This window comes from Syngnathus floridae, chromosome 19 (genome assembly GCF_059516105.1).
Source record: "Syngnathus floridae isolate MCC-2025c chromosome 19, RoL_Sflo_1.0, whole genome shotgun sequence".
NCBI classification, from domain to species: Eukaryota; Metazoa; Chordata; class Actinopteri; order Syngnathiformes; family Syngnathidae; genus Syngnathus; species Syngnathus floridae.
Genome location: NC_142431.1, coordinates 6,826,051 through 6,849,773, shown reverse-complemented (window position 1 = coordinate 6,849,773; position 23,723 = coordinate 6,826,051). Strand labels below are relative to the sequence as shown.

The window sequence follows — 23,723 nt, the reverse complement described above, 5'->3', positions numbered from 1 at the left end:
CTACGTCAACGACTGCAGCTGTACTGTTTTCCAACATGTTTTGAGTACAGGCACGTTTATTTTACAGTAGAAAACAAATGTCATGCCATCAAACCAAACAAAATTGTCACAAAAGATATATTTGCAATTCTGAAATATTCATTTTCAACCAACTAAAGGGAGAGGTTGCAGCAACCACACCACATTAAAAAAAAAAAAAAAAAAAACGCAACCTATCAGAGACAGAAGGTGTGACCGCAAAAGTCTGGCTTGGGACATTTTTGTCACCCAGCTTGACAGTTCGACCTTGGAGGAGCACAGTTTGACACCTGTGGTTAGCAAGTCTGCCTCACTTCTGAAGATCTGGGTTGGACTTAAACCAGGACATCCTGGTTCCTCACAGATATGCCTAAATTGCATTATAAGAACAATACTGATTTATAATGTATAGAAATAACAATGCATTATAATGAGACACACGGTTAACATTGTAAGATATCAACAGTGATGTAAAATGCTATGTTACACAATCATTTTCGAGTTTAAATACACCACAATTTACAACCGAACATTCCGTCTTGGGCCTTTGGTTGGTGGTCGGGGCTTCTTCTATCTTCTTGAGGACATCGACACCCTCCACCACTTGACTGTGACAAGCATGATTAATTCAATCAGAATACGCAAGGGTTTAAGAATGAATCACTGAATGCTTGGTGGTGACTACTAACCCAAATGCAACATACGTCAAGTCCATCCACCGCGTTTGTTGCAAGGTGATGTAGAACTGAGAGCCATTGCTGTGGGGACCCTTGTTGGCCATCCCTAGCGTGCCTCGCTTGGTGTGAGAAAGAGCAAAGCTCTCGTCTGAACGGAGATATAAAGTTAAGTAAACCTGCCGGCGTCATTGGGCCGCTCGCCGCTGTACCGTCAAATGTTGGTCCATAGATGGACTCGCCTCCATTTCCTCTCCTTTCTGGAGTAATATCTGCAAAGATAGCATAAAAATGCAACACTATCATTATGAATTAATTATTTGACTTTAAGTGGATTTTTCAAATAACAGCGGCGCACCTCCGCCTTGCACCCAGCCGTTGGGCACCACCCGATGAAACAGGGAGCCCTTGTAGCAGAGCGGATAGCCGCCGCTCGACTGGCTGAGTGACTCCCCTGTGCACAGAGCTTCAAAGTTCCACGACGTCTTTGGACACACGTCGGAGAAGAGCTGCGCGACAGAGATGACGTCCATTCATCCATTTTCAATCGCAACTGGTTCGGCCTTAATTTACCTCAAACAACAATCTCCCCACTGGCTCTCCTCCAATCTCGATGTCCATGTAAACAAACCTGTGCTGAATCGGAAACATGAGTTTATTTTTAACCACATCCCCAAAACAAAGCCTACCCAGCTATGTCTGACTTGCCTTAGTTGCGGAGAGATGTTTCAGGTAGTATTTGTCCACGCACGAAGGTTCCGGTCGGTCGCACGTAAAGGCCCACTGGTCCTTGGCCCAAGCAACGAGAGCCTCATCGTCCCCGATGAACTGGCCGTCCAAAAAGCACATGACGCCGCTGGAGTATTGCCACATTTCGCCACGCATTTCCTTTAGTCACACAAGTGAAAATGCTTACATTTTTCTGTTAAAGGCAAAAAGTTGACTTGGATTCATCACGGCAATGAGCTACACAATTAAGAATCAAGACAGGAGCAATTTTGTTGTACAGGTTGTTAAGGATATGTTAAATTACATTACCATCCCTTATCTTATAAATGTACCTTCTTCTGGTTGTCCAGAAATGCATGCCAGTCCAATTCAAGTAATGGAATAATTTCTGGTTCCACAAATTCACGAGGAAACTTCTGTTTTAGTCCCTGTTTGATCAAAAGGAGAAAAAGCCCAAATTCAGGCAACAATATTCATCCATCCAAACATTTTTTTCCTGATTTTGGGCAAGAAGTGGAGTACACCGTGGAACAGTCCGAACCTCTGCACCCTGCTACTCACCTCAGTGACGGCCTTAGCAATGTGAAAATGTAGCTCTTTAATCAAGCCCACTATTTTGATGTGCAACTTTGGTTCCGAGTCTGAAAAATAAAACGGATTCTACTTATATTTTATCTATGTTTATGTCATGTGTTTCATTGAAATAATGCATAATATTAATTGCATACATGCAAAAGTGAAGTTGGTGTGCTCCGAGTGATTGGAATACACTGAAAAGTCAGCAAAAGCTAGAAAATAACAAAGTAAAAATAACACTCGTGACAGGTTTTACTCACCGGTCGTAAGTAAAGCAGACATTTTAGATGAGAGTCAAGACGTCTGAATTATGGAGTTCATGGAGTACTTAAATCCAATTTATCCACCGAAAACATGGCATTGGTCTGTAAACAACACCCGGGTTTCCATGACAACAAACTCTTGAGGGCGCACAATATGACGTCATATTAATGCGACAATGGCCACGTTCAACTTCGTGCAAGCGATTTCTAGTTATCAAATTCACAACACAGTAATCTTGAATGAATGAATGAATCTTTATTTCGAAAATGATTTAAAAAATAAAACCAATAAAAAACAAACAACAACAAAACAGACAATATCTATCACTGTTCGAAAAGGAGTAGCCTAGGCTTATCATCTCCTACCACTATCCATCCTATCCTATCTTTATCTTACCGTTAGATTGAACCATTACATATGTTTTAACATCTGAAGTGACACACAAATATATATGACTGTATTTAGTAATTAAAAATATTTTTCGAAAAATTGTCAGGCTAGCTGCCAACAAGGAACGTGTCATGTTCGGGTTGTCACGAATTGGACCGGAGCCTTAGAGGCGCCCAGTTTGAAAAACAACGACCGCGTTATTGTTGTCTTATGTATCACATCGCTGCAAATTTCCCACTCATTCACCACATATAAAGTACATATTTATGTGGCAATGGGTGTACATGACTTGTGGTCTATTGTCGAGCCCGTGAGAGAGTCGGTACCGCTGTACAGTTTGTCCGGTAAGAGGCTGGCGGTGGACCTCAGTTTGTGGGTTTGCGAGGCCCAGCACGTCCAAGCAATGATGGGCAGAGTTGCGAAGCCCCATTTAAGGTAATACTGTCGATGAGTATAGTTGTTTTTCTAATATTCATGAGTTTAAATGTGATTGCTTAATTTTGCACACAGCGTGCGTGCACACTTGTTCGTACATTGTCTCAAGTTGTTTATTACTCTATATGCAGATAACTAAATTTACCACGATAATACACAGGAATTTATTTTTCCGGGTGTCGTCCCTCATTCTTATGGGGGTGAAGCTGGTGTTCGTCATGGAAGGGCAGGCCCCTAAACTGAAAGCAGTGACCATGAGCCAGAGGACTGCAAATCGATATGGAGGGAACCAAAAAGGGTCTAAATCCTCAACTTCCACCAGCAGAGGGCGCTTTAATGCAGTCCTTAGAGAGGTTTGTTTGCTTACATTATTATTGAACTTTATTGTCATTGTGTATGCATAATGTGCTTTGCAGTGTGCAGAGATGCTTGACTACCTGGGAATGCCATGGGTGGTTGCCGCAGGGGAGGCGGAAGCCATGTGTGCATACCTGGACTCATGTGGTCTTGTGGATGGTTGCATCACCAATGATGGAGATGTGTTCTTGTACGGAGCACGAACCGTCTACAGAAACTTCAATATGAACTCCAAGGTATGTTTGTCTATGAGATCTCTTGAGAGTAATGACTGAGATAAAAAAAAAAAAGAAAAGAAAATTCCCTTCTAGGACCCCCAGGTGGACTGCTACAAGACTTCCCGTGTCCATGCAGAGCTATGCCTGTCGAGGGAGAATCTTGTCGGTCTGGCAATCCTCCTTGGATGTGATTACATTCCCAAGGTATGTATCACCCTTCCTCAACAAACCACACGCACCTTCTTTTCTTCTGTTAACGCACGTCTTTTGACGCGCCCATAGGGAGTCCAAGGTGTCGGTAAAGAACAAGCTCTCAAGCTGATCCAGACCATCAAAGGCCAAACGCTTCTGCAGAGGTGGAATTTTAAAAAAAAACAAGCGCCACTATGAAGGCAACAGAGTGGTGCGATGATGTCCCATGTGCTGATTCGCTCAGGTTCATGCGGTGGAAGGACGATGCGGGGTGCCTGTCTCAGGCAGTCGTGAAGAAGCTTCCCCACTGCCACATATGTCGACATCCAGGTGAGTGAGCTTGCACCTCCGATTGCAGACCAGATAAGAGTCTCTGGACGTCCCTAATATGTGTATTCAAAGTAAAAAAAAAAAAAAAAAAAAGTTAAATACAAGTCTCTCCTGGAGGCTTCCCAAGCTAAAGAAAATCACATCATGAATAATTGTCAAGTAATTCATTGTTGACCATGTATTCATCTTTGTGTGTGTGTTTTTTTTAGGCTCAACCAAAGGTCACGAACGCAGCGGCTGTGTGCTTTGCGACAGTCAGCAATTCTGTCAACCTCAAGATTTTGACTACCAGTGTCCATGTGATTGGCATCGCTTAGAACGGGCCCGCCAGGCCAAGTCCCTTGAGGCAAATATCAAAAAGTATGTAGCGGTTGCAATAACGACAGGTTGGACAGCAATTTCAGGGACATATAATGTTCACTATCATCATGGGGGCAATAAAATAAAATAATACATATATGAATAATTTAAAATAAAATATTGGGGACACTCTGAGGCACTTTGTTCTTTCAGTATTAATATTGTTCCCTTGCATTTGTCGTTTCAGGAAAACACTGGCGAGTCCACAGTTCCCGTTTACAGAGGTCCAACTGTTGCTTTTGATTTTATTTCCAAACAGTTGAATTGGTGTGTTAGAACGCCTCTTGAATTTTAATTTCCACCCTAGATTATCAACGAGTTTCTGCTAACCAAGGACAAGCCTGTTGAAAACTTCAAAAGGAGGCAGCCGAATATGCTCTCAATGCAGGTGATTCATTATGTCTCCATTTTTTATTCATTTGTGATTTAAATCTTTTGGGGATTTTTTTTTTTGTTTTCATCATTTGGTTCTTGTTCTCATGAAAGTGTGTTTATTTTCATCTTCCCATAGAAATTTGCTCTTGACAAGATGGAGTGGCCAAAGCACTACACGAGTGAGAAGGTTTTAGTTCTGATGACCTATACAGAGCTGATGAACAGAAAGTGTGGCTGGATGATGTCATCGCAAATCAAACCCATCAGGTCCTAATTTTTTTAAGAATATTTCAATGCTTTTTTGTTATGTGGATTTTAAATTTTCCAATCCTTCCCCACCCCCACCCCCCATGTCCTATAAAAAGGATCTTTAAACAACGCGTGAGGAATTCAGTTTCCTGCTTCGAAGTCATCTGGAGCACACCAGGCAAGTTTAAACACACGCAAAAGATCCACTCGGCCTGAGTGGAGCAGAGGTGAGGTTGGGGTGTGTGTGTGTGGGGGGGGGGGGGGGGGGGGGCTGTTAGTGACTGACTGTGAGGTGCGCTTCAGAGGTGGCAGATCGCTCGCAATGGCCGCTAAGTGCTAAAGTGGCTTCCTCCCCGTGCTGGGCAATCTGTCAAATGCAAGTCTAGCTCACTAACAAGCTCGACTCTTATTATTTCAACTTGAGAATGTGAGCAAAATAAGATCATGTCATTTTTACAATCTATTATTTTTTTATGAATATAATTATTAATATTAATAAGTAATATGAATAAAAAGACTTGCAAAAAACACTTCTTTGAAAAGGCATTGAAAGAAATTGTTCTTTCCTGGTGCCCACACTCCAGATCATTACGTGTTTCCTGTGGATCGGCCCACCGAGGATCAGCGTGAGGTGAGGTCGGTGGAGGAGGAGAACCTCTTCCGTGCAGCCTTCCCGGAGGTGGTGGAGAACTACCTGAGAGACAAAGCATTGGCTGAAGAGAACAAGACCAAAAGTAAGACAACACTGCAAGCTTCCTGATATTGCTTGAAATCCCGCCATGGATTTCATATGGCCCCCGAGCCCCACCCACCTCCTCCGTACCCAGACGTGCCAAGTTCTTCCCATGCCGATCAAAGGCACACGGAGCCTTGGCTTGTTTTTGCAAGCGAGGCCGTTACGGCTGCTCCGACACCCGAACATGTTAGTTTGACAGCTTGGCCGGCGCACATCAAAGACTCAGATAGAGCCGTGAGGTGTTGCCGGGTCTATCGGGGTTGTGCTTCACCTTGCGCCGTAACACAAACAAGTAAAAAAAAAATTAAAAAAAAGGCTATTTATTTGCCTAGCAGGTGGGAATGGACATAATACATGTTTACAAAATTTGTTGGTGTGTCTTTCAGAGCGGAAACCAAAGAGTAAAAAGGAGAAGATGGCCGAAAATCCCGATGGTGTTTCGGAGCTCCTAGCACAGATGACCCTTCAGAACGCCCCTCCAGAAAAGGCCCTTCCAACCTCGCCGCAAACGTTGCTTTCGGAAACGCCCGTGAGCCATAAACAGCATCAACAACTCACTGAGAACAGCTCTCAGGCAGATTCCTCAGCAGCCGCCATCGACGCGCTCCATCTTAGCGACATTGACTGGGACGCGTTGTCCTTCACGGCCACCCCGCCGCCTCAAGCGGCTCCAGAGTGCCCAAATAGATTCTCCAATCAACTAAGCCTCCTTGTACCAATTTTAAAATCCCCTCATAAAGACGGCAGTGGTATCAAAAAAACATGTGAAGTCATTCCAAAGGTGGACAAAAAACCTCCTCGCCCGTACAAATTTGTCAGATCAGCATCCACAAAAGTGCAGAGGTGCCACTCGCAGCCATGTCCGGTGAACAAAATCAAGAAGAGCGTGTGCGTGAGTGTTTGTTCATCCAGCGAGGATAGCGATGAGGAGAACCGGCTGCCTCGCAGAACCATCAAGAGCGAGCAAAGTCTGCAAAGTGGAGATTATGTCACAAGAGCACCAAGCAAAATCCAGGCCGATATCAATGACGTGTTCCCTCCCGCCCCGGCGTCCCCCATCATTGTGTTAGATAGTGACGATTCGGTCGTTTGCGGGGACAGCCCTTTGCCGCTGGCAGAGAGACTCAGGCTCAAGTTCCTTAAGTAAGAAGCTGGACATTTTTTAATAAATGCAGTAAGAATTCATCATGTCCGACCTCGCAGTCGTCAGCTTTCTGGCTTCAAACCTTGACTTCAAATAAAGCGCAATTGGAAAAATAAACACTCAGTGTGTATGTGTAAAAAGTGCCATTTAAACACACACGCTCCTTTAGAAAACTACGAGCTGTTGGTTTTACAGCCTTCTGCTGTTGGTCCCCTTCATCAGGATTCATGAGTGAGGCCTTACACACCTTTTCAGACATGAAAAGGTCTGGCATGAGCTTGGTGACAGCTGCATCCTCATGCCCAAATAAACTTCTCCTCAGCTGCTTGTGTCCACCCGTCCCCTTATTTGTATGTATCCTTTGTCCTAATAAAAGCTTAAAACACCTTAAGTGCTTGGAAGAAATGGATCGTGGACAGAAATAAACACTTGAAGGCCTGCTGTCGTTTGAATTGATTAGCATGTGTGTAAATACGTTCAATACCATCATTTTAGATTATTTGACGAAATATCACATTTTTAATTGAACTGTTGCTGTTTAAATGCTTAATGAAAACGTTTCAAATTATTTAAGTACAATTGAAAATTTGAATGATACTTTTACTGGATTTTTTTTCTTTTTTTGCATTATGCTTAATTAATTCATTGTCTATCATTTTAATTCGAGCACAAGCACAGCTTGGACCTGCAAGACTTTGGTCTACAAGCGTTCTAGGGGTCCAGCGTGGGCCCGCCCCTTCATTAGGGAGATCACATCAAACTGATAATTGTCGTCGTGCAGACTTTAAAGGCTCATTTCCCACAAAGGGAATCTAATTATTTGTCTTTCTGTCGCATTATCCGCCTATTTAGCCTTATTCGCATCTCGGTGAGAACGAACGACGTCCTCTGCAAAGGTCGCATTTTGCCACTTGTGCTTCGCTTTGAACTCGTTTTTTCCGCCTCAGCTGTGAACCCATAAACCTCCGGAGATGCGCCCGCGTATAAAAACGTCATCTCCTCAGAGAAGCTCGTTTGCTGTCATCATCTCTGAATGCTGATTTTCCTCAACATGGACCTCAGTGCTGCAACGTCCCAAATCCTACAGGACTGGAACATCGGCGAACAGCTCCACTCCTCGGGCTCCTCTCCAGAGTCCAATTCCTTCTCCTCTGTGGACTCCGTGTGCTCCTCGCCGGAGATGTTCTACTATGGAGGCCACCGGGAGCTCGTCTCCGGGTCTCCACGGCGAGGTCCCTGCACCGGCTCTAAGGCGCATGGCAAGGCTAAGCTGTCCACCAAGAGGCGCGTAAAAGCGAGCGAGAGGGAGAAGATGAGGATGAGGAGTCTGGCCGAGGCTCTGCACCAGCTCCGGGAGTACCTGCCGCCGGATTACACCAAGAGGGGCCAGCCTCTGACCAAAATACAAACCCTCAAGTACACTATCGAGTACATCAACAAGCTCTCGGACATTCTGAGCCATGCGTAAAAGTCACCATTTTACGCAACCACGCGTAGACGTCATGCTTATTTTTGGACTTTTTTTTTTTTTAATATAAACATGTCAACAAGCGTGTTTGAATTCATCTCGTGCCTTTGCCCTTTTCTGGATGTAAATATTGTTTTGAGGGCACTTATGTTTTGTATACGAGTTTACAATTGTAAACTCAACAATTAATTGTTGACACATTAGAGAAATGTAGGTTGAGGACAATAGTCATGCATTTGTCTTGCTGAAAAATAAACACCATTCGTGTCTTATTTTTTTATTATTTATTCATTTCGTTTAATAATGTTCTCCGGCGAACGCGCATGTTAAATTGGTGAACTTGAACGCTTGTTTGGAGAGATACAATTGGTTCAACCATCAAACAGACCATCTACTCATATTGTCCGACCACCCGAAACAGGAAGCGCAGCGTCCCATCACATTAAAGGTGGGCGCGTCTGTTTAGTCACCGCTGCCAGCCAATTTCAAAATTCAGAATGGCCAACGACGAGGCAGAGTGGCAGGGGCAACTTCCCCCATTAAAAATGTACATATGTGCACTGTAAATGCATGTGCATATGTATTAAATAGTAAATTAATATTTTAATAAATGTTGCAAAGCACTGTATGCTGGTCTCACATTTTTAGTGGTGTCTTTGCAGAATAAATAATCCCATATATTGAGTTTTAATAAAAAGCAACTTGATGAATTGAGATGTAATTTGCAGAACCCTTTTACTTTATTATAAAATAAGACAGACACACACACAATGGTTCAGGTGTACAATTATTGACTGAGCTTCTGGCCTCCCTCTGTGAGCTCGTCCTTCCACATGGGCTCCTGGATGTGTTCTGGAATTTTCTCTATTGCAGTCTGGTAACAAAAAGCATCATTATGAGGCTTGTGAACACATCAATGATCCAAGCATAAAGCAAGAGCCCAACTCACCTTGGTCACCTGCATGGCTACACTTTCCGGAAGGTTCCTCTGGATGTATTCTAGATACACCCGAGCTGTGGAGCCTGTTAAATGAGACAACTACAAACAAAGTCCAAGTTATAAAGTGTTAAATACCATCCCACATCCAGTAATCACACTCTCACCTCAATGCAGCGGTAATGTGTCCTCATCTCATACTGAACCCTGTGTTTCTTGAAGATGTGGACAGACTTGAGCAGTGTCAACCTCTCCATGTCTTTAGGAGGTTCAAAACTGTGAAAGAGGAAGGGAAGAAAACAGAATTAGACCTTGGACAGCATGGCAGTGTTGTTTTTATTTGTATTATATTTGCAGAATGCCATTTTTGCTACAACAACTTTGTGAAGTCTGCATAGATATTGCCATGACTCACACTTTCCCAATGGTGACGCCAAGCTCTTTGGCCGCCATAGTGGCAAAATACTCATAGCTGTCCAAAACTGCCCTGTCGTGGCCTTTCACCAGCACAGTAACTTTCTTGAAAAGTGTGTCGGGCTCTTCTGTCACGGTGATCTGAAAGGTGAAGCGTTAGAATGACTTCCTGGGTAAATGAATTAGATGTTTCAAAGGTTGGTGGGTTGTGATACAACTCACGGGGGAGGCTGTTGATGAAAATAATCTGGTTGTGTGGAAGGATTGGCTCAGATGGAGGGGACACCTGCAAAGATTTGAATGCAAAAAAATGTAAAAGGTGTGTGGCAAACCAAATGGATCCTCACATGTACCACAATGCTTATTCATAGTAAATGCATTAATGGAAAATAAGTTGTGTACATCGCAGAGCATTTCACTGATCTGCATGTCACTCACTAAACATAGCTGGCATGAATAGAGCCACAAAAAACTGACTAATAGTCGATTAAGTTATTTTTTTAGAACAATGCTACATACCGAATCGTGGGCCATTTCTGGTGTCCTGCACAATGACCCTGAATTTGCGGTGCCTGAAAAGCATGCGCATATTAACAGACGCTAGGTTTTAAACGATCACCAAATTACACCATTACACCAAATGTGTAAAAAAAAAAAAAAAGATTACCGAATGTGATATTCCGCCTAGTATCCTTGCCAAGGAGCAAAATTCTCCTCGGAAAGCCACGGAAGCGGCCATGTTTTCAGAGTCGTGTGGGAAATCGGAAGCAAAACGTATTGCACTGCTGCCCTCGCGTGATCTGGAAGGTACATTACACCAACAGAAGCAATTACCCAATACCGTACGCGTAAAACCTCATTCTGACACCTATGGGAGAAACACTCAAATATTTGCAAATCAAAAGTATTTACATGACCACATGAACGACATTTTGAAAGTGCTTTGTTATTCGTGCTTTGACGACGTCGTTGATTCAAACGAGGCTTGAACGTGACAAGCGAGCGTCATGTGACCGTCACGTGACCCAGTTGTCGGGGCCCTGTTGCCAGTTCCTACAGAGCTCCGGTTCGGCTCACACAGACCAAGCAGGGAGCAGCGACAACAGCCGAGGTATGCTTCACACTTTATTGCTGGGTACCCTTTGACTCACAATATACCCTACAGTTTGCAAGAAATTATACTCGCGCAATTATGCAAATCAGCTAGGCGGCTCGGTCTTAAAAAAATACAGAATAACGCTAGTCGACTTGTCACGCTAACAGATAGCGAGCAGTGCCAGCGGCGGATGGACAGCCCCTGATCGCCGCCTTGGCTGCTTCTGGATCAGCTAAGGTTAGCGGGATGGTTAGCCGCCTCTTTCCCCCCCATTTTTTTCAATGATGACAATAAAAGGTTAACAAGCATGTGTATCTGTCGCGCCAGCACTATTTAAAGAAAATCAGAAAGGAAAAACGTGGATGAGGGCTTTTGTCTAATGGCGACATGTTTTGATGCACAGATCTGACAAGGAGTTACCTCAACCTAGCATCATTTTAACGACATTGTATTGTTCCGCACCGTGATATTATTCTACGACGCTATGGTCTGGGCCGCTCGGCTCTCATATGATTATTATTGAATAGAAAGGATGCTTTTTTTTTTTTTTTTTTTTTTTTTTTACCAATGCAAATGATTTACCATTTTATTTACCACGCAATTATTATTCACACTTTGTTTATCTCATGTGCTTTTAGCTGCAAAGGGGGCGCCTCGGTCCATCAGCGTGTGCTAATTAAAGCGGAGCCCAAAATGATACACGAGTCTTTTCAATTATTCATTAAGTCGTTATAAATCCTTCCCCCGCGCAGAATAGTCATGGAACTAGAACGTGCCATAAGTAATAAAAGGATAATGAGGGTGCCATTCAGGCCAGTTTATTAATATTTATTTGCAGCGCTACCCGGATGGAGCGTGACTTTAATTATTAATTCTTATATTAAATTTATTCAATAACTAATGTATAGGGGTCATTTGTTTACGACTCCATTTAAAAATAAGTAAACCTGCCTATTGGATGGAGCTGTAGTCTATCAAGAATCCTCTGCAACACAGTAGTAAAGTCCAAATTGCAGTAAAAACATTTATGAAAAACACTTGAGATGGTGCTGAAGTAGAAACGAGGGCTACTTTAGGACACCTTATCAATATTTGACATAAGCAGTCGAGTGGTTACGCGGCAAACGTCAGTGTTTATTTATGAGCTTTGCTAAATGGAGCTGCGTTTTTTTTTTGTCTGTTTTTCCTTTGGCTCGCCACAGTGGGATGCCCGAGGTTTGCCGGCGTTATGACGTTACCGGGAGGGGCGGAGCTCTTGCGGGCTTACAGCTGATGGAGAGGAGTCCCTGCTCCTCCTCCTCCTCCTCTCACATGCGCCGCCAGGATCGGATGATGAGGATGCAGCACGTCGGCGGCGACACACAAGTAGCGCTGGGATCAAGGGCGAGCCGCAGGACATGCTGAGTGGACTCATTAGCGGTTTACATGCATTTCTTCCTGGATGTTCAGTCATGACAAGTGCCTTCCCAACGCGGATTTTCCGACTTTTCTGATATTATTTGGACCCTCGCAGAGGTTTTCACAGATGTCCGGGGACTCTATGCAACAACACTGTCTCATATTCATCGAACCTCTAACCTCAGCACAGGACTCTTGAAAGGAGGACCCTCCTCCCCGCACGAGCCTCCACGGGTAGCTTGGCCTGGTACGACCGCAGGGATGTTCGCCTCAGTGGAGCACGGCTCGGTACTCTGCAGCGACTCCAACATCCTGTGCCTGTCCTGGAAAGGCCGCGTGCCCAAGAGCGAGAAAGAGAAGCCGGTGTGCCGGAAACGCTACTACGAGGAGGGCTGGCTGGCCACTGGGAACGGCCGAGGCGTCGTCGGCGTCACTTTTACATCCAGTCACTGCAGGCGGGACCGGCCGACCCCTCAGAGGGTCAACTTCAACCTCAGAGGGCACAACAGTGAGGTAAAATGGAACATGTTTTTTTATTTTGATCATTTTTTTAGTGACAATATAGTAGTTTAATTACTCAATATTTTATGCATCAGTATCAGTAAGTGTCGGTTGCTGGCATCGGCAGCTTCTGCGAGAACCCGATAATCGTCCCTATATGAGCTGTTTGACTTAATTTTTTTTTCCAGGTCGAGCTTTGCTCAAGGCAATCGTCGATGAGTAAGGCTACCATGACTTGGAGTGCCCCCCTTCTTTCTCCTATGTCTCGAGTCCGCTTCAGTCAGGGTCAGAGATAATTAAAAGGGGACGCCGTTCAAAAGGAGCGCTGCTGAAATTGGACCTAGTTTCCGACCAGGCTGACAGTCAACAGAGAGAAAAGTTGCCCATTTTCACTCCGTCAACTTTAATGAGCGACTGCTAACTTATACTGCCGCCTCCTGACCTCCTGTCAGTTGTGCCGCGCTTGAAAAACACAAGATGGGAATTATTTTTATCCGCCTTTTATGAACACTACGTAAGAATCCCTCTGGGATGGGATTCAAAATAGATCAACACCTCGTTTGACAAGCCTCCTTGCAGCGTCTATTCATTCTAAATGAGCGCGGAATATATGAGGAGTAGTTTGACAACGCCATTGTGGAGCTTTATGCTGCCTTGTCTGGCAGTACGCTCGCTTCCTTTCAAGCAAAAATAGGAACTGCGCCGACACATTTGGTTTTTCGTATTCATGGCTTACAGTACGGCTATTCGTGATTGATGACAAGATAATTGGACAGGAGTTTAGCTTTGACACATTTTGGCATGCAAGTCAAGAACCCTCAAGCGATATTTGCATCAAACCATGCCGTTCGTTTTTAGTCGGGATTAGTAAACCCGGAATAGGTTTGCGTTTATACCGTAGGCTTTGTAGGCGGGATGTCGGAAAGCTTCATCAGCATGTGACTCGCCGATTCATCCGACAAACACGATCATAAAACAACGCTGCGTGGCCGGCAGCCTTTTGATTCGGAAGTTCCTCGATCACGCCCGAGGAGCGCTGACTCGTAATCATGAAAATTGATCAACCCATCGTGCCTGTCACGCCTGATGGATTACTTTGCGGCTTTATCTGGGAATGAGTCACTGAAAGGGGGCAGTGAGAGTTAAAGAAAAAAGAAAAAAAAAAGTACAGAAATGATAATAAGCATTCTGTCACTTTGATGAGGAGTTAAATATAATCAATTAGGCTTTCATGCCTTTTTTCCCGCACCTTAAATCATTCTTGTGCTCTCTACCTGTCTGACCACTTGACCCGTGCGCCGCGCTTAATACGAACAGCTTTACTGCCGCTAATCCAGCCACGGAGAGGACATGTTGCATAACGAGCTCCACGGCCGTGTCAGGTCTTCTCGCATATTTTTTTTTCCAGATTTTCCGTCGCATGGAGGCTCTTTTGGATTTCCATTTGACATAAAAAAAAAAAAGCCTGTACCAGTTGCCCTTCCTCCAACTCCACTCTCCCGTTTTTTTGGTTTTTTTTTCTTTCTAACAGCACAGCAGTTCTCTTCTATTGAGTCAAGCATCTGATTTAATATCTTGTCCAAATCAGCGGCCTCTGACTCTCTCTCCCAGTTTGCTCTTGAGCCAGGTGCTCTTCACTTTTCCAGTAATGAAGAATCGGCTCGGCTCACAATCGGGTTTTATTGGAAATATCCAAATTAATCCCCTTTTATCCAAGCGGGCACTTGTGTTGTAAAACTGGCAAAATAATTTTGGTATTGATTTTCTTTTTTTTTTTTTTTTTTTTTTTAATGCCCAGTTTCTGTCCACCAGCCAAGACTATGAATTTCTTTTGGCTGACACAAAGGGCTCCCTGCCAGCGTTCATTGTTGCCATGGACCTTCGTGCTCCTGCAACTGTGATGCTGAACCTTCACAATGTCCTTTCACTTTTGCTGACTGCAAACTGACCCCTTGATTTCATTTGCCCTCTTCCTTTAACTTGCTGGGGTCAGCTTAGCAGCCCGCCTGGATCTCTCCACGCCCCGCCCCTCTCCTTATCCCGTCTGTCTCCATGTGACGTCCGATCTCTCCTGGCGAGGTGCTCAGCTGTCTCCCCCGTGGGATGCCTGACCAGCTCGCACTAATCTCCACACCCTGCTAAATTTACACTCACATGCGCAGATTATTCTCACCCTGACGCAGACGATGGTGCGGGACACGACATGTGGCGCACGTGGTGCCATATTTTTTGGTCCCTTTTGATTTACATCTTGTCCTTTTGTTGGAAGTTAAGAAGCTAATGTTAAGCCCATAGACTGTATCTTTAATGAGACATAATAATGGCGCAATATTAATATAATGCCCCGTCATCAATTTTATGTATTCAAACTCACTTGTTAGTGACACATCATCCCTTTTGCATCAGTCTAGTGTAATCCTTCAAACCCCCCGAAGACTTAATCAGTGTCGTACACTCTCGATCTTTATCCTCATTAAACAATACCTAGGTGGTGGATTGACACCAGAGCAACTCAAAAGGTCTCCACTGAAACGTTAGCGGTTGTCGGAGTCACACTCGGAAAGTGTAAGCCCCGGCTAAAACGTGCCCTGTGTTGTGCCTCGGAGCATGTACAGCCCACGTGCTTGGTTGAGTGAGTGAGAGCAGAGCTGCTGCCCGCTTGGGATTATTCCTCTGGGAAAAGGCTGAGTCACGCTACAGAAGAACAGGCAGATAAACACATGCAGAAAATGGAGGGAAGCGCTTGGGGATGGCGATGTGTTCTATGAGGTGACATTTAGTGTCCTTACCGCTCAGCGTCTTGTTCCTCTGTTGAGCTCCATTTATTTTTGTCACAAAACCTCAATTGTGTGTCATGCGTCTGACAATTACAGCTCCTCTGAGGATTTTTCAAAATGAGGTTAGCTCACGTAAGGATAGACTGGATGGAGTTCAATGCTAAACTTACTTTGCGCTAATGTAACCACTGGTGGTTTCGCCACGTGTCGAGCATTTTGAAGCAGTCTGTCTGACTCATTCATTCATTGTCTCTCTCCAAGGTGGTCCTGGTGCGATGGAACGAGCCCTTCCAGAAACTGGCCACCTGCGACACAGACGGCGGCATCTTTGTTTGGATCCAATACGAGGGCCGCTGGTCGGTAGAGCTGGTCAACGACCGCGGAGCTCAGGTAAGAGGTCACCGAGTACAAATGCTAGAATTGCGATATAGAGGTGCGTTGTCAGCATTTGAACTCCAAACCCGTGTGGCTCGACAGGTGAGCGATTTCACGTGGTCGCACGACGGCACTCAGGCGCTCATCTCCTATCGCGACGGCTTTGTCCTGGTGGGGTCCGTCAGCGGGCAGAGACACTGGTCATCTGAGATCAACCTGGAGAGTCAGATCACGTGCGGGATTTGGACGCCTGACGACCAGCAGGTAGGAACGCATGCTTCTAATTTCCCAGGACACTCGTGTTCTAATGCTTTTGCCATTACCGCGCAGGTTTTGTTTGGCACCGCCGATGGCCAGGTGATCGTGATGGACTGCCACGGGCGCATGCTAGCCCACATCCTGCTGCACGAGTCGGACGGCATCGTCAGCATGTCGTGGAACTACCCGAATTTCCTGGTGGAGGACAGCAGCGAGAGCGACACAGATTCCGACGACTACCCGCCGCAGCAAGGTTGCTTCGCTCACTCAATGTCGTGCTGACTTGCCGTTATCCGGGTGTTTTATTTACGTGCTGCAGGGAAGCAGATGTGCCACCATCTGTGAGCTTCTCATCCCGACTCATGCAAATATTTTTTTCTTTCTTCTTTCTTTCTTCACGTTGCAGTGCGCAGCCACAAACCTCTGCTCACAGTTAGCTTCACATCTGGAGACATTAGCCTGATGAACAACTACGATGACCTCTCGCCCACCCTCATCCGCACCGGCCTGAAAGGTACTCACCCCCCTAACCCTAACCCCCCCCTTCTGAAAGTTCATCTCTTGACCCGACTCTCTCCCCCTGCAGATGTGGTCGTCCAGTGGTGCTCGCAGGGGAACCTTCTGTCGGTGGCCGGCATGGAGAAGACTCTCCTCTCTCACGACCCCTCTTGTACTTCTCCTACGAGGAACGCCATGGTCAAGTTCTATAATGTCCGGGGTGAACACATCTACACACTGGAAACGCCAGCACAGGTGATCAACAGCGACAAATTGGAGAGCAACAAATATTTGTGTGAAACGTGCTGAGCTCAACTCCTCCTTCTGCCCCGGCAGCGCCCCATCACCACGCTTTGCTGGGGTCACCGGGACAGCCGCCTCTTCCTGGCTTGCGGGCCGGCGCTCTACGTGGTGCGAGTGGAGCACCGCGTTGCCAACCTGCAGCTGCTCTGCCAGCAGGTCATCGCCACGGCCGTGAAGGAGGAGAAAGACGTGGCTAAGCTCACCATGCCGTCACGTCTCTGCTCCTACGTCACTTCCGCTTTCATCCCCACCATCAGGGTAAGATCGGATGACGTGATACTGACAACAAAACCTGACCCCGCCTCTTTCCCCCCCCAGCAGCCCATTCCGGACCCCAACAAAATGCTTGACTTTGTGAGCTACCCAACAGCTGGCAATGAGCGTCTGCATTGTACAATGAAGCGCACGGAGGACAACCCAGAAGTGGGCGGTCCCTGCTATACTTTGTACTTGGAGTACTTAGGCGGTCTGGTGCCCATCCTAAAAGGTCGACGCATCAGTAAATTGCGGCCGGAGTTTGTCATTATGGATCCCAAGACGGATGGAAAAACAGGTAAGGGGAGGGTCTTATTAACATGACAATTTAGTTAGTCTTCCATCTATTTCTTTTTTAATTCTATCTCTCTTGCCAGATGAAATATATGGCAACAGCCTGATATCAGCGATGATTGACAGCTGCAACTGCTCCGACTCCAGCGACATTGAGCTCAGCGACGACTGGGTCGGCAAGAAGTCTCCAAAGATATCCCGGGGCAGTAAGTCCCCCAAGCTTCCCAGGTGCGCAATTATGATTATTTTTGTGTATCGTGTTTCGCTTGACGTCATTAGTTGTAACGGAATGTGCTTTACTGCATGCTTAAATCATCTTTTCCCCCTTTTCCCATTTGCTACCTTCTCTGTAGAGACTTAGTTTGTCCCTTTACCAACAGAATCAACATCGATCCCAGGAAATCGCCTAAACTCTCTCGCGCCACCCAGGAAGTTTCCAGGTCACCACGTCTACCCATACGCAAACCCTCCATTGGCTCGCCCAGTCTAACGCGGAGAGAATTCCCTTTAGATGACATCACTCAGGTACTCCGTCACCTTTGTATTCAACAAGCGCTTTGAAAGGATGACCCATTTCTGACTTGTGTGTCTTAATGCAACTCTTTCAGCAAAACTACCTTGCTCAGGTCACATCAAATATTTGGGGAACAAAATTCAAGATTGTGGGCCTCGCTGCATTTCTACCAACAAACCTCGGTGCAGGTAATCGATCCATGCCATTGTGTGAAGACGTTCTCGGATGATGTCGTGACAATGTTCCTCTGATTTTTTTCCCCCCTCGTCTCCCCTCAGTCATCTACAAAACCAGCCTCCTCCACCTGCAGCCCAGACAGATGACAATTTACCTGCCGGAGGTGCGCAAGATCTCCATGGAGTACATCAACCTGCCCGTCTTCAGCCCCAACGTCTTCAGTGAGGACGAAGACGACTTGCCCGTGTCGGGCCCCGCTGGGGGCACAGACGACAACCCGCCCTGCACGGTCAACATTCCCATTGCCCCTATCCACAGTCCCGCCCAGGCCATGTCCCCCGCCCAGAGTATCGGCCTGGTCCAGTCCCTGCTTGCCAATCAAAATGTTCAGCTGGATGTTCTAAGCAACCCCACGGCCACTTCTCCTGGAGCTGCTGCTTCTGCTTCTGCTACTTCCGACCAAAGCCAAGACGCCGCGCTTACAGCCCACTACACGGTCCCAACCAGATACTCCAGTCCTGGTCAAGTCATCTTTGGAGGGCTTGACATGAGTCGCCTCACTGTCGGAGCCTCGCAGTCTCATCAGCAGCAGCAGCAGTTACATCAGCTCCAACAACAGCAGCACCAACAACAGCTCCAGCAGCAACAGCAGCAACAGATGCTGCAGCAACAGCAGCAACATCAACAACTACTTCAGCAACAACAGCAGCAGCTTCAGCAGCAGCTCCAACAGATGCAACAGCAGCAGCAGCAACAAAAACTACAGCAGCAACAAATGCTTCAGATGCAGCAGCAGCAGCAGCAGCAGCAGCAGCAGCAGCTTCACATTCAAATCCCTGTTTCCTCCATGTCATCAGCACAGACCTCAGTGCTTCCGACGGGGGCGCTGCAGATCCAGATCCCTCACCCCCCACCTGATCTCGTTGAAAGAGGAGCTGCGGGTGAACATGAGACCCTGCTGAAAATAAAGACCACGCGTTCGGGTCCGCAGCTGGCCGAAGCCGACACGGTGGTGTTCAGCGCGCCGCTGGAGCTAAGTAAAATGAATCCCCCTCCTCCTTATCCTGGAACTACGCCCTCTTCCATGTCGGCCTCCGGCGTGCCCTCAAACGCCTTATCGGGAACAATTGGGAACTCCTCTGGAACGCCACCGCCTGGTGATCTGAGTGCAAAGAAAGCAGATATCCAACTTTATCCCCCAAGTCAGCACCAAGGCCAGTACCCCACACCGCTAGGCTACGAGCGAATCACCACCTTTGACAGCAGCGGTAATGTGGAAGAAGTTTGTCGTCCTCGAACCCGTCTCGTCTGCAATCAAAATGTCTACAGCTTGCAAGGGCCGGGAAGCTCCGCCACCCTCAGAGTCACCTCCTCTTCATCCTCCTCGGCAGAAGGCAAGAAGATCCAGCTGCCCTACAGCTCCGCCACACTCAACAGACTTACTGCACCTCGCTATTCCATACCGAGCGGAGACCCTCCCCCGTATCCGGACCCGGCCAATCAGAGTGGCGGCAGGAATCCTGGACAAAAGCTGGATAGCAGTCTCATCCACGCCACTCTCAGGAGGAACAGCCGAGAGGCCACCCTCAAAGTGTCCCAAATGATGGAGCCGCCCAGACCGCTGCCGCCAAAAGCTAAAAATAACAGTGCACTGGCGGCCTCCTACCAGCAGAGGGTGCAAACTGCCTTATACACCTGCAGTCAGTGTAGCAGCGGGTCCAGCGTTGGAGTCACGGCTCCGGGCAGCGCCAATGGGATAGCGGGGGGCACCATCATCAGGCAAGATTTTCCTCCCGGGAACGGTGCGCCGCACAGCACAGTCATCGTACACTCCAACAGCGGCACCCCTCTGGGCTCGCAGTCCTCTTACAGCCTGCTCAGCTCACTGGAAGGACCCGGACCCACAGCGCTGGGAGCGAGCAGTGGCCGAGAGCGCGTCGATTATGTTAATTCAGCGTTTACCGAGGACGAAACGCTCAATCAGTCCCTCAGGCATTTGGCTTTGGGAGGAAATGATGCGTCAGGCTTGCTGTTTAAACGCCCGCCTCCCTATCAGTGGGACCCCGCCGCCACGGAGGAGGTGTGGGTCCCTCAGGAACGGGGTGCCATGCTCAACTCCGCCAGCCATCCGCTACCACACAAGCCGCCGCCGCTTATTCTCAGCCCAGCTCAGCACTTGGACGTGTCCAGGCTGCCTTACATGTTGTCTCCCAGGTCGCCCACCACCCCCGGCGCCGGGTCCTTTCAAGCCGGCTACCAGATTTCTCTCCAGTATCCCCAAGTTGCTGCCTACCCCGCAGTGCTCACGTCACCTAGACCCTGTTCCTCCTCAAAAGAGGTGGACGCCCCCGTGTCTCTCTCACAGCAGGATGCCACCATTGTCCTACCTGCCGGTTACCCCGCCAATCTAACCAACCTGGCCTGTTGCCCTCTACCACCTATGTACCCTGGTTCCGGGCTCGCCATTCCCCCCATCGCCCTCCACACACCTTGGGGTACGTACAACTCGTGTCCCCCTTCTACCAGTCCTGCTGTGCCCCTACCGCCCAAAGCTTCCCATATGACGGTAGACAAAAATGCTCTCTCACCACCACCGCTGCCTCCGCCTCCTCCGCCTCCTCCAACACCACCCTCGCCACCATCACACACGGAACTGCAGAACCATGCGGGGCTACAAGACGGCATGGCAGAAACCGGGGACGGTTTCCAGGAAGTGCTGTCTTTAGCCGAGAGCCCCGTGCCACCTCGCTCGGACAAGTTCAGCAAGAAGAACCGCAAGAGGGCGGATGGGAGGGCGGAGGAGGCCAACGTGCCGCAACTGGCTGAAGGGAGCAAGTCCAAAAAGGAGGGCAGGGCACTGGGGGACTTCAACGCCCTCATCTCCAGCCCACGGCTGGGAGGGAGGGACAAGAAGAAGGTGAAAGGACCAAAGGAGCAGCTAAAGGCCAAGAAGCTGAGCAAGGCCACCGCCAACAGCGAGTTCCAGGACAGCTCGGATAGCGAGCCAGAACTTTTCATCAGCGGGGATGAGCTCCTCAACCAGTGCCAGAGCGGGAAAAAAGGCTGGAAGACCAAGAGGAACCTCAGGGCGGCCAGCGAACTGGAGGAGATGAGGTGTCGCAAGGCCAATGAGAAGGAGGACCGAGGGCTGGGCAGCCAGGGCTTCGTGTACGTCATGGCCAACAAACAGCCTCTGTGGAATGAAGCCACGCAGGTCTACCAGTTGGACTTTGGCGGTCGCGTCACGCAGGAGTCCGCCAAGAATTTTCAGATTGAACTCGAGGGCAGGCAGGTGAGAAACCTCACTGCGTTGTAATAGGAGATGCTCGAGGCACGCTCACATATTTGCCCTCTGCTGTCTTTTGCAGGTGATGCAATTCGGCCGCATCGACGGCAATGCCTACATCCTGGACTTTCAGTATCCCTTCTCCGCCGTGCAGGCCTTCGCGGTGGCTTTGGCCAACGTTACGCAACGCCTCAAATGAGACGGCGCCCCAGTCTCGAGCTCCACAGAGAAGACGTCAGGGGAGAGGTCCGATCCCGCTGCACTACACGATGCTGCCACTTGAGTCGCGGTTGCTGGGCCGGCTGCCCTTTCGGCAACCGTCATGCAAATAAACGCTGCTTCAATTAGTCGACTAGAGGCTTTTAGACAACCAAGAGAGGAAACTGTAAAGTTTTTTATTTTTTATTTTATTTAAAAACAAATGGAGCAGTAGTAATACTTGAAAACCACACTCTGGTGATTGTTGTTATTTTTTTTCCCCCCAGAGCACACCTAGGTACTACTGGCCACTCAAATCCATTGCTGTACAACACTCACCACTAGATGACACTGCTTTTGCTTTTAGGAGGTGCTTGTGATGCAAAATGGCGGACTTTTGTTTTCGCTCTGTCATTCCTTTTTTTTTTGTTTTCTTTTTTTTTTTTTGCTCCTGTAACTTCACACATTTTATACCTGTGGCTGCTGGCGTTGGAATAGGAGAATTTTTTTTTTTTTTTTTGCAATACACATACCATTGAAGGATGAAGAAACATGGATTAAGTTATGCGTACTGTACATTGTAAATCGTCGCAATTGCTTATTTTTTTTTTTTTGCTTTTTTTTAATTTTCCTAATAACCCATCCTGTCAACATGCGGCTTTCATTCGGGAGACTAAGTTGTGATGTCGCTGTGATGTCGGCCACGGCACCTGTTGTCACTTCTGTGAAGTGCGTGTTCAGCGAGGGGCCTGATCTGCCCCCTCACCCTCTCACCTACCCTCAAATCTTAAATACCACACTTAAACGAGGTGCAGGGAATATTTTTCTACGTTACTCTCACAATCTCCTCAGACATATCAGTCTTACTCAAATGATTTTTGTGTGTAAAGAGACTTGGGTGACTTCTGCCACTGTGTTTCAATGCTGTAATACTGTTCAACGCAAAAACTGAAATCATGTTTTTATTCACTCTTTTTTGTCTTCAAAGTCATAACACCAATGAAGGATGGAGCCAGTGGGTCGAATCCCCAAATATGGTTTGTTGTGTTTTCCCAGTAATGCAACTTTTTGTCGTTGTATTGCAACTTTGGTCAAGTACAATTCAATCTTAATTCATGCAAGAATATTTTTTCTCATAATACAACTTTGTCAAAATTTTTGTGCCAAAATACACTCTTGCGAAGAAATGAAAAGAGCCTAAAATGAATAATGCTTAGTCGTGCAATATTTTCTCTGGACAAAAAAAATATTTGGTTGATGGCCCATATTAATACTTTTCTTTTACATTCAGCATCTCAAGTTGCTGGTTTGTACTTTTTATTTTAATTTATGAGATCATACTGTACATTGTGGAGTTTACGCAACTTTTTTGTTATTTGTTTTGTTTTGCATATGCTCTAGTGTTGCCACAATTGTGAGGTTTTGGGGCAAGTTTGTGACTTTTGAAAGGGGGGGGGGGGGCATGTAGAGTAGACTGTCATGTTGTGTGTGCCTGTGTGTTTATTCACGCTTCGACCCGTTGCATCTGTTGAGTCCATTCTCCCGGCCTCTGACATGTTCACATCAATGTCACACCAGTCATGAAGTGCAAGCTTCTGGATTCGCAAAGGCCAATGTGGACTTCTAAGCGTTTTTTTGACGAAATGTAGATACTGCAGGATTTGGCTTTTCATTTGAAAAGGTATGTGCTTGGTATTTGTAGGTGTTAGACTATTTGGTGACTGAACGTTTTTAGTGAATGGATTAGTAAGGCATGTCATGTAAATTATTTTATAATTGTATATGTTAAGCATCTTTTGAATAAAGCATCTTTGTTGCCAAAAAGGGTCTTTGAATCTGAAGAATAATTTTGAAAAAGATACATAGATTTTCGAACACAATCCGTTCCAGAAGACTGTTCGAGATGTGAATCGTTCGAATCATATTT

General features: G+C 46.8%; 5 protein-coding genes across 7 annotated transcripts; 3 read left to right on the top strand and 2 right to left on the bottom strand.

Annotated features, from left to right (window-relative positions):
- Positions 1-36: 36 nt before the first annotated feature.
- Positions 37-2,397, bottom strand: ppil6 (peptidylprolyl isomerase (cyclophilin)-like 6). Its single transcript, XM_088361629.1, has 9 exons — positions 2,258-2,397; positions 1,983-2,062; positions 1,754-1,849; positions 1,401-1,580; positions 1,266-1,328; positions 1,051-1,201; positions 905-964; positions 708-843; positions 37-626 (listed from the first exon to the last, which is right to left on the bottom strand). The coding sequence occupies exons 1-9, from the start codon at positions 2,277-2,279 to the stop codon at positions 497-499; spliced, it is 918 nt and encodes a 305-aa protein (XP_088217755.1). The 5' UTR covers positions 2,280-2,397; the 3' UTR covers positions 37-496.
- Positions 2,398-2,783: 386 nt separating this feature from the next.
- gen1 (GEN1 structure-specific endonuclease) lies at positions 2,784-7,164 on the top strand. Its single transcript, XM_088361639.1, has 13 exons — positions 2,784-3,086; positions 3,247-3,439; positions 3,503-3,679; positions 3,755-3,865; positions 3,944-4,017; positions 4,098-4,183; positions 4,393-4,543; positions 4,731-4,767; positions 4,851-4,931; positions 5,055-5,185; positions 5,284-5,345; positions 5,752-5,901; positions 6,290-7,164. The coding sequence occupies exons 1-13, from the start codon at positions 2,926-2,928 to the stop codon at positions 7,048-7,050; spliced, it is 2,175 nt and encodes a 724-aa protein (XP_088217765.1). The 5' UTR covers positions 2,784-2,925; the 3' UTR covers positions 7,051-7,164.
- Positions 7,165-7,843: 679 nt separating this feature from the next.
- msgn1 (mesogenin 1) lies at positions 7,844-9,133 on the top strand. Its single transcript, XM_088362034.1, has one exon. The coding sequence runs from the start codon at positions 8,081-8,083 to the stop codon at positions 8,513-8,515; it is 435 nt and encodes a 144-aa protein (XP_088218160.1). The 5' UTR covers positions 7,844-8,080; the 3' UTR covers positions 8,516-9,133.
- Positions 9,134-9,233: 100 nt separating this feature from the next.
- On the bottom strand, positions 9,234-11,199 carry mrps10 (mitochondrial ribosomal protein S10). Its single transcript, XM_088362033.1, has 7 exons — positions 10,534-11,199; positions 10,386-10,438; positions 10,089-10,152; positions 9,868-10,007; positions 9,620-9,728; positions 9,465-9,554; positions 9,234-9,389 (listed from the first exon to the last, which is right to left on the bottom strand). The coding sequence occupies exons 1-7, from the start codon at positions 10,603-10,605 to the stop codon at positions 9,303-9,305; spliced, it is 615 nt and encodes a 204-aa protein (XP_088218159.1). The 5' UTR covers positions 10,606-11,199; the 3' UTR covers positions 9,234-9,302.
- On the top strand, positions 10,840-22,312 carry tulp4a (TUB like protein 4a). 3 transcript variants are annotated; one of them, XM_088362031.1, is made up of 14 exons: positions 10,840-10,977; positions 12,165-12,873; positions 15,900-16,028; positions 16,116-16,277; positions 16,344-16,524; positions 16,678-16,785; positions 16,858-17,024; positions 17,106-17,330; positions 17,394-17,625; positions 17,705-17,849; positions 17,975-18,146; positions 18,230-18,323; positions 18,414-21,604; positions 21,681-22,312. In XM_088362031.1, the coding sequence occupies exons 2-14, from the start codon at positions 12,622-12,624 to the stop codon at positions 21,795-21,797; spliced, it is 5,175 nt and encodes a 1,724-aa protein (XP_088218157.1). In that variant the 5' UTR covers positions 10,840-10,977; positions 12,165-12,621; the 3' UTR covers positions 21,798-22,312. The 3 variants fall into 3 exon arrangements, with proteins under 3 accessions (XP_088218157.1, XP_088218158.1, XP_088218156.1); XM_088362032.1 differs by having other exon boundaries at positions 17,391-17,625; positions 18,002-18,146; XM_088362030.1 differs by having other exon boundaries at positions 17,391-17,625.
- Positions 22,313-23,723: the final 1,411 nt, after the last annotated feature.

Bases quoted from the DNA above. Each gene is read 5' to 3' on its own strand.
- tulp4a (XM_088362030.1), top strand. From the start codon at position 12,622: ATGTTCGCCTCAGTGGAGCACGGCTCGGTACTCTGCAGCGACTCCAAC. The intron at 16,786-16,857 runs GTACTCACCCCC...CTCCCCCTGCAG, and splicing joins CATCCGCACCGGCCTGAAAG to ATGTGGTCGTCCAGTGGTGC. The intron at 21,605-21,680 runs GTGAGAAACCTC...TGTCTTTTGCAG, and splicing joins TTGAACTCGAGGGCAGGCAG to GTGATGCAATTCGGCCGCAT.
- gen1 (XM_088361639.1), top strand. From the start codon at position 2,926: ATGGGTGTACATGACTTGTGGTCTATTGTCGAGCCCGTGAGAGAGTCG. The intron at 3,866-3,943 runs GTATGTATCACC...ACGCGCCCATAG, and splicing joins GATGTGATTACATTCCCAAG to GGAGTCCAAGGTGTCGGTAA. The intron at 4,018-4,097 runs GTGGAATTTTAA...TGATTCGCTCAG, and splicing joins GGCCAAACGCTTCTGCAGAG to GTTCATGCGGTGGAAGGACG.
- msgn1 (XM_088362034.1), top strand. From the start codon at position 8,081: ATGCTGATTTTCCTCAACATGGACCTCAGTGCTGCAACGTCCCAAATC.
- ppil6 (XM_088361629.1), bottom strand. From the start codon at position 2,279: ATGTCTGCTTTACTTACGACCG. The intron at 1,850-1,982 runs GTGAGTAGCAGG...TTGATCAAACAG, and splicing joins TTGCTAAGGCCGTCACTGAG to GGACTAAAACAGAAGTTTCC. The intron at 1,581-1,753 runs GTACATTTATAA...GTGTGACTAAAG, and splicing joins TTCTGGACAACCAGAAGAAG to GAAATGCGTGGCGAAATGTG.
- mrps10 (XM_088362033.1), bottom strand. From the start codon at position 10,605: ATGGCCGCTTCCGTGGCTTTCCGAGGAGAATTTTGCTCCTTGGCAAGG. The intron at 10,153-10,385 runs GTATGTAGCATT...AAATCTTTGCAG, and splicing joins CAGAAATGGCCCACGATTCG to GTGTCCCCTCCATCTGAGCC. The intron at 9,555-9,619 runs GTGAGAGTGTGA...CTTTGTTTGTAG, and splicing joins CACATTACCGCTGCATTGAG to TTGTCTCATTTAACAGGCTC.